A 9,176-nucleotide genomic window follows, 5' to 3' on the forward strand; every position below is an offset into this window, starting at 1 on the left:
TGTTTCCGTATTATTGTGTCTATTCCGTATTACTTTGATCCTATGAATTATGTGCATGATTACCAGATAACAGAGGGCATTCCGGGCCTTCGGGTTCGGGAATGCTTGTCACAGCCAGGGCCCGGTTTGGGTCGTGACAGTAGTGACTGGATTCTCAGACCATTCGAAAGAGAGATAGTTTCAAGTATCTTGGGTCTATGATCTAGGGAAATAGAGTGATTGACAAATATGTCACTCATTGTATTGGTGCAGGATGGATGAAATAGAGGCTCGCCTCTGGAGTTTTGCGTGGTAAAAAGGTGCCTTCTAAATTTGAAGGCAAGTTCTATAAAGTGGCAATTCGACCGACAGTGTTGTATGGCGCAGAGTGTTGGCCAGTTAAGAATTCCCACATCCTAAAGTTGACGGTGGCGGAGATGAGGATACAACATTAGATATGTGGTTTTAGTAGGAGAGATAGGGTTAGAAATGAAATTATTCGAGAGAAGGTGTGAGTGGCTTCAGTGGAAGACAAGATGCGAGAAGTGAGGTTGAGATGGTTCGGGCATGTGATGAGGAGGTACACGAATGCCCCAGTACAGAGGTGCGAGAGGTTCGCTATGAATGGTTTCAGGCCGGGTAGAGGTAGGCCGAAAAAGTATTGGAGGGAGGTGATTAGACATGACAAGGAGCAGTTATAGCTCATTGAGGACATGACCCTAGATAGAAATGTGAGGAGGATGCAAATTAGGGTAGAGGGTTAATATGTGGGAGTACATCCTTGCTAGTAAGAAGGGATGCTTTGTTTGTAATCACGCCAGTAGTCGTAGTACTTTGCGTGTGCCTTTGTAGTTTCTTGTTCGTGGTGTTTTGGTTATATTTGTGATTCCAGATAGATAGTTCATAGTACTACTCTGTGGGCGTATTGTTTCTGTTATTCTGTATTGGTATGTTATTCCATCTTGGTTTTTGCTTTTATTGCATCTTTTAATACATTTTTTTGTCCTGGGCAGGCGGAGACTCCGCCTATCTGAAACAACCTCTCTACTTCATCTGAGGTGTAGTATGCATTGCATACACTGTATCCTATCCAGACCCCACTTCGTGGGAATACATCGGGTATGCTGTTGTCTTCTCTTATATTTTTCACACATAATAAAGGCTTCATAGACAACATAGATATCAAACTCATGTTATCCTCAGTTTTGGACTTCCGTGTCATCTTATGGAACACATGTTTCTTATTATTAATTATTGATGAGGTCTACTTCCTTAGATATGTTTTCATGCTCATGTCCTATACCAGATGGTTGCTTGGGCCAGCAATGGCATCGGGTGCCGGCCACATCCAGGGTCTAGCTCGGGGTATGACAGTCCGAGCAAATTAGCCAGTTGGTTTTAGAAAGAATGTCTGAAGCATCACTAGTCTCATCTTCTGCTTATTACTTATTGGTGATTTGATCTGTCAAAACTCTGTTAATTTTGTTAGATCTTTTGTAAGTTTTCTGCAATATCCCCTAAAAAGAATCTAGTTCATTTTTCTAATCATAGTCTGTGTTGTTGGGTTTGAAATTGAGAGGGCGTCATGCGGAAGCTTAAAGTTTGCAAATCAAGACGGTGATAATTCAGATGACAAATTAAAATATACTAAAAACATATTATTGAATATAGTTTGGCCAATTGGCCTACATATTAAAAACTAATATTATTAAAAACAGGGGGCAATCTCCCCTAAATAAGACTCTTTTAAGACTACATTATGGATGTTATTGTATTATGGTATGAGGAGGAGTCTTCTATTTATAGATATTCAAAACCTTTCCTCCAAAAAAGAGGTTAGCCAAATATGGAAAAGAATTATATTTTCCTTTTAGGAAAAGGTAAAAGTATTTATGGTTACTTTTATTTTCTTACAAGAAAAAGTAAAACTTAATTTTGGTAAGAAAATTACGGCAAAAATCCTAACAAATCTCTTTTTTTTTTGGCTTGATTTTCTTCAAAATATTTTTGATCCTCCTTCTTCTTGTGCATGATCTTCGTCCTTCATATATATTCTTCATATATCACTGTTGTTTGGCATGTTTAAAAATGGAGTTTTTGGGGTTAAAAAATATATTGCCTTTTTCGAGTTAACAATATTGGAGCCCTTTAGCAGGATTAAAAGTAAACTTTATTTTCAAATATGTGACAGCAGAATTGTTGAAAATATGATTGACAACTATCTCCACATGTAGTTTTATTTTGACAAAATATCTTCATTATCATCAAATTGGTTGCAACTTTGACATTAAACTATCCTAAATTGAACCATCGGATCTTTAAATCATAGGCTCTGATACCACTTGTTGGGTTCGAAATCGAGAGGGCGTCATGCGGAAGCTTAAAGTTTGCAAACCAAGACGGTGATAATTCAGATGACAAATAAAAATATACTAAAAACATATTATTGAATATAGTTTGGCCAATTGGCCTACATATTAAAAACTAATATTATTAAAAACATAAAAACAATGGGGAAGTCTCCCCTAAACAAGACTCTTTTAAGGACTATATTGTGGATGCTATTGTGTTATGGTATGAGAAGGGGGTCCTTCTATTTATAGATATTCAAAACCTTTCCTCCAAGAAAGAGGTTAGCCAAATATGGAAAAGAATTATATTTTCCTTTTAGAAAAAGGTAAAAGTATTTATGGTTACTTTTATTTTCTTACAAGAAAAAGTAAAACTTAATTTTGGTAAGAAAATCAGGGCAAAAATCCTAACATGTGTCGCATTTTGGGCTGGATTTTTAGTCCATTTTTTGGTGCTTAATGTCTTTGATGCGGCAAGTCTGAAGTTAACTGAATTTCATTTCCTTGGACAATGCAGGCAATGTTCTTGAAAACTGAGGTGGAGGGATCTAAGATCATCAAAAATGAAGCAAGAAATGTGTTGCTGGAACTTGCTAAAGATGAGTACAACAAGATTCTTATCATGGAGGAAGGTCTTCTTCTGATTCCATTAGTTGGTGCAGCTGCCTACAAGTCCTTCAGACCAGCTCTGTATTCATTGCCTTCTTTGCCTGATGGTACCAAAATTGAACAGAACCCAAGACCTTCAAGATATGGTGCCTCTGAATTACTTCTTGGATTAAATATTGACTATAGTAATGCAAAAATTGAGGAAAAAACGATGAAGGCTATTGTAGGACGCACTCGACAGCAATTTCTTGCACGTATTGGGGCAATAGAAACTGAAGAAGAGAATAAATCCAGTCGTGAGTTTCCTTCGAATCCAAGGTTTACTCTTTTGCCGTGGATGGATGGCGTGGCTCGCTTGGTATTAATTCTTGGACTTGAAGATGAGTCGGCTATAGCTAGAGCTGCAGATGCCATTGCAGATGTGTCTATAAATGAACATATGCGGGGTTCATTTAAAGAAGCAGGTGCTATAAACCCTCTTGTTCGGCTAATTAACCATCCTAGTGACACTGTTAAATTAGCTGTTATTCGGGCTATACAGAGACTATCTATCAGGTAGTTATCAGTTTAACTCTTTAACATGTTATTCTCTTCCATGTAGTAACTGAGACACATGACTTATCTCGTTAAGTCGTTATGTGATTATGGCTCAGTGTTAAAGTTTGTCGCTTTACTTTATGCCGTGAACTGTGAAGGTTCTCTCCCTTTTATAATATTGATGTTAAGAGCGTTATCATCTGATAATTGCACTTTAGAAAGGGTGAATTCTTCCTTCATTATGTGCTTACCTTGAAACAAATACAATTGATGGCTCTGGTATTGGACTGAGTTCTTAAAAGCATCTAGTTGTAAAACAATGTTCAATCCTTGTGATTCTGTTGGGTTTACTGTTATTGGCCAAACTTGACAATGTTATTCTTGTATTCCAATTTCCATGTAGTTATGAGACATTGATGACTTGTTGCAGCTAAGTGTTCAATCTGTTTGATTCCATGCAATGTTTTAAGACCTTTTGCTTAATACCTAGCTGAAACAAACTCTTTTCTTTCTTTGGACTTTACCTTTAAAGGCATCGTGATCTGGTCTATGCATTTTGGAGAGGGCAAAGTTCTTCCGCTATTATGTGAAACTTTTTGAGTGTATATGGTTCTTGCCGCTTTGATAATAAGCTAAACTCGTGAAAAATGTATTTGTTAAATATAAACTAAGAAAGAATAGTTAAAATTATGATGCTGCTGAACAGAGACTTCTGCTAACTCCATCGGATAGTACATTTTCAGCTAGCATTTGGCCATAGATTCGCCAATATATTTGGTAAGTCAGTTTTGGGTGAAGTTTCATCATGTGTTTGGCCATAGTTTTTGGGAAAAATATTTGACATTTTTAAGAAATATGATTTACACCAATAAGTTCTAAAAACTATTAAAATTATTCATAACTTTGTATTATCATTTTATAATGAACATGTTTGATGATAAAAATTAAACTCATAAATTATAAGCTCCAACCTGTTTATAAACAGTTTCACACGTTAGTGTAGGAGCTACCGAAGTTTTCTCAACTAAAAAAGGAGCATCCAATTTTTCTATTTACATTGCTTTTAACAAGTGCTATGCAACATACTATTATATACTTGAGTAAAATAACAAGGTTTATTAATGGGGTTGATTGGCAAATAGATATTAGTTGGGATTAATAAACGGTGGGGTATTTTAATAAAATATAAAATGTTCAAATTTTTAAAATTTCCCAAATAATAGAATTTGGCCCCAAAACTAGTTTTTTCTAGTTTTTGGCAACTTGGATTATTTACCATAAATATTTGGCAAATATTGACGAATTGTATGTCCAAACACTTCGTGCCAAATTCAACTCCCCCCCAAAAAAAAAAAAATACTTGGGATATCTATGGCCAAACGGGTCCTCACTACTTTCATACACTCTTTCTTGGTTCAATGCAATTTTCCATGTTGTATGTGATCACTAGAACATGAAAGAGTGAGAATTCTTTATACACTTTGGTTCCCGTTTTGTACTCTCCTTTGTTTAAATTAAGTTGATCTGTTCTGTTTAACATGCCTGAACACAAACAACAACAACAACAACAAACCCAGTATATTCCCACATAGTAGGGTCTGGGGAGGGTAGAGTGTACGCAGTCCATACCACTACCTCTAAAGAAGTAGAGAGGCTGTTTCCGATAGACCCCCGGCTCAAGATAAAAGACAGTATACAAAAGCATCAAAAGCATAGAACACGATAAAATAACATAGGTACGACATCCACAAAAAATTTGTACATTGCCAAACAAAGGACACCAAAGTCCACCTAAAAACTCTTATGCAACTCGGTCATATATCTTTAACCGTGTATAGGGAGTTAGGGTTACTTTGTAACTTTTTCTTAAATTTATTAAGTTATGGTTGTTGTTGTTGTTTTTTTATAACCGTGGTGTCCGGGCCAGCTTGCGCGCACCTCGACTAAATCCACGGGATACCTGCCACCTCCCACCAACAACAGGTACCAGGTAAACTCTGTCCACCAAGGCTAGAACAGATGGAAAAAAAACACTTAGTGTTTGACTCTGCTGGGAATTGAACCCTGAGACCTCATGGTGCTCATCCCAACTTCATTGAACCATTAGGCTACACCCTTGGATGCTAAGTTATGGTTGTACAATAAACAAGAGAATTACCATATGGTGTTTTACATTCATTATGAGCTATTATTAGAGTTTTCATACTCACCCCAAGAGTGGTATCATCCCAGGAATGTGGACAATAAATAGGCAATCTTCACCAACACATGAATATCTCAACCTCTTTTTCTACAATTAACTCTACCTTGTTCGTCAATGCAGAAAGTTCACAGAATTTTCTTGCATCTGGTATGTCCTCGAAGGCCGTACATTAACCATCTCTTACTATTCCTGCAACCCATCAATTATAGGTCGTCTTTTTTCTTGTAACAAGATTTTCTAATTCCTCGTTATCATAATATGGACAATTAAAAACCATGTCAATATCACTATCATTGCCACTACAACCTGTTCCGAGTTCATTAAGGGTAGGTACTAAGAAAAATGATGTATCATGCATGACAATATTAGGGACATCAACAACTAATTCACACTCATCGGTAGCAAATAGATGAATGACAAAATAATCTTCAGACATAAGACAATTTTCTAACTCTATCATCTACTTCTATTTCAAAGTACTTTCTAGAAGGTCCAGCTACAATTAGTTATTGGACACGTATAAATCTTAACTTAGAAGTGTACTCATTCACCAAGTCTATATAAGAGATAAGATCAAGATCATATCCCCTCCAATAATGGACTCATTTCTTCTCATAAAATACTTCGGGATGCTTAATTCACTCACCATCACGATGTAAGAATATGTTTAACATTTATCATCTTAATAACCTACAATTATTCAAACATCCAGTTATTGTTTTTCATGTCTTTGTGGATGAAGTAATGAATTATGCCAAAGGTTGCAGGCAGAAAATGCTTTGTATTCTTTGATTTACTTGCTCTGTAACTCAGACATCTCTAGTAGCTTGACAAGAATGGTATGCTTTTTTTTTTTCCCGCTAAAATTTTGATCAGTCAGATTCTTGCACCACAGAGGTAAACTGATATTATTTCCTATGCAGATATTGGACATTCTTACTCGGATCCTAGATCCTAGCAAAGAAATGAAATCAAAGGTCGGTAGCTATCCTCATTAGTTCTTAGGGGGAGCTCAAACTTTTTCCACAACTTTTCAGATTAAATCTTTTTTCTGGGTTATCCAGTTTTACAATGGACCATTAAGAAGGCACAGAGTGCAGCAAGAAATGCAGGGTTGATTGCATCAACTACCAGGTTTCATGTTTGTCTCCATATTCTATCCCCTTCCCTTTGTATCTATGATTTCACGACGACCTTGAATTGTTTAGTTCATGAATCCCTGTTCTAATGATATCAGTTCTACAGTGCTTTTTGATGAGCCTACAATATTTATTTGGAAGCTTTTAATCTTAATGATACAGAGCAATCACTTGCTACATTCACATGCTCTTCATTTTGGATATCTAATGCTGAAGAGGGGAGGGGAGAAATGTTAAGGCTGATTGAGCTGGGCAGGAGGGGAGAGTAAACATATAGGAACTGGGAGAATTCACGGGACACCCTGTTAGGCTTGGTGAGAGGGTAGTAACAGCGTGTCTGATAGCCCCGATACTCTTCGTACCTGTAGCCCATTATTTAAAGTGGATTGAGTTTTGTCAACCTTCAAGGATGTGGAGTCACTTTCTCTCCTCGTCCAACACTTGAGAACTGAAATTTTCCCTAGTGTAACTGCATAAGGTCACCAAGATGTAATTTGTTTGAATATCAAGCGAGTATATTCACATACGTCTAGACAATGTTACAGTAGGTGCTCCTTATATATTGTCTACAATAGGTAATCATGCTACTAAGGCAAGTAAATGTCTACTATTAAACAAAGAATGGCTGAGGTATCCTACAGAATATTCTGTAAGATTTTCCTTATTCTAGTATAATGAATCTTATCGTATGAATCCCTAGACATGTATTCACTTATCTATCTATTTCTAATAACAGAGGCAAACTACCACGTGTCAGTACCATAAAAGAGAGTATTAAAAATTTAAAAAATAAAAAAGAGTATTAAAAATTTTAAAAATAAAAATTAAAATAACTTTCTGAAAAGCATTAACTATCATTATTAAAAATAAAAAAATTACGGTGATTAATAAATTTTAGTTACCACAACAACAACAACAACAAACCCAGTGTATTCCCACCTAGTGGGGTCTGGGGGTAAGATGTACGCAGTCCATACCTCTACCTCTAAAGAAGTAGAAAGGTTGTTTCCGATAGACCCCCGGCTCAAGGCACGAGATACCACACAAACACATAGTAAAGCACAGAAGCAGATTACATAACATAAATACGGCACCCATAAGTAATATAAAACAGAGGAAAGCAGAGGAAAGCACACAGATTCGTAATAAAACATGGAACACGGAACACGGAATCATAACAGGAATAAAACCCCCACCAAGTAGTTCCCTACACTAGCGACCCAAAACTGGCCCTAGTCCTCTGCCCTAATTCGCGTCCTCCAGACCTTCCTATCTAGGGTCATGTCCTCGGTGAGCTGTAACTGCTCCATGTCCCGCCTAATCACCTCACCCCAGTACTTCTTCGGCCTACCCCTACCCCGCCTAAAACCATCCAACGCTAGCTTCTCACACCTACGGACCAAAAATAAAAAATTAAAGTAGCTTTTTAAAAAACATTAACCGCCATTATTAAAAATTAAATATTTAATGAAAGAAACTTATTATTTGAATTATAATGTCATAAAATTTAATATTAATAATAAAAATAAATTTGAAAAAAAAAAGGAAAAAATAGAATTTGATTTATTTTTTGAATCCTTAACAAATTAATTAAATAAACTATATATACAAAATTCCTAGTAGAAAATAGAAATAGAAATAGGAAATAAGAAGGAAACAAGTAGAATCTCTTCATTCCATGATCCAGTGAAATATTTTGAATTTTATGTTGAATTAACAGCCAATAAGATAATTTTTTAAATTCTCAGGAAAATCAAATATATATAAAAAAAAATAAAGCAAACAAAACTAAATTGTGGTTATAACCTCCCTAACTTTTTCCTTTACATAAAAATATAATGCAAGCTATTCTGAGAGATAAGCACAATTTTTAAAAAAATAACTACTACCCTGTTTTTTCGTAACCTGCTTTTGAAAGATAAATTCATTTTTAAAAAATGATTATTTCCCTATTTTATCGTGCATTTTATTTTTTGTATTTATATTTAAAGAAAAGAGACAAAAAGAAGAGAAAAGAAAAAGTGACCCAAAAGAAAATGCAAATCTAAATAAAATTAATCACAGTGCACTATGATTGAAAATTGGTTTAATCAACTAAAACAATAAATTTATTTTTGAAATTAATTTAAAAAATAAATATAACCACAATTAAAATAACCAACTTCCCACTATACTCCCATAGTTATCACAATCCTAAACTGTCTAGAAACTAAATTTTTATTGACGTTTAGTATATATTTGTTGCATATTTTCTGGATTGATACATTCTTCATTCAACTTTTTCTGAATTCACACCCTATAATTTATTCTCAGAAAATATTATTCCCACAAACATTCTATGAAAATATATGTACAGAT

General features: G+C 35.3%; 1 protein-coding gene across 2 annotated transcripts in view; it reads left to right on the forward strand.

The window, feature by feature from the left end:
• Nucleotides 1-6,816, forward strand: part of LOC107847539 — a 19,802-nt gene extending 12,986 nt beyond the window's left edge. Inside the window, exons 4-7 of one of the 2 annotated variants that reach the window (XM_016691850.2) lie at nt 2,848-3,494; nt 6,422-6,518; nt 6,603-6,656; nt 6,744-6,816. In XM_016691850.2, the coding sequence (XP_016547336.1) occupies nt 2,848-3,494; nt 6,422-6,518; nt 6,603-6,656; nt 6,744-6,797 (852 nt within the window). In that variant the 3' untranslated portion in view covers nt 6,798-6,816. Of the gene's footprint in view, nt 1-2,847; nt 3,495-6,421; nt 6,519-6,602; nt 6,657-6,743 lie in introns of those variants that run through there. The other variant, XM_047398938.1, reaches the window with a different exon arrangement.
• Nucleotides 6,817-9,176: the final 2,360 nt, after the last annotated feature.

The sequence above is a fragment of the Capsicum annuum genome, chromosome 11 (genome assembly GCF_002878395.1).
Source record: "Capsicum annuum cultivar UCD-10X-F1 chromosome 11, UCD10Xv1.1, whole genome shotgun sequence".
NCBI classification, from domain to species: domain Eukaryota; kingdom Viridiplantae; phylum Streptophyta; class Magnoliopsida; order Solanales; family Solanaceae; genus Capsicum; species Capsicum annuum.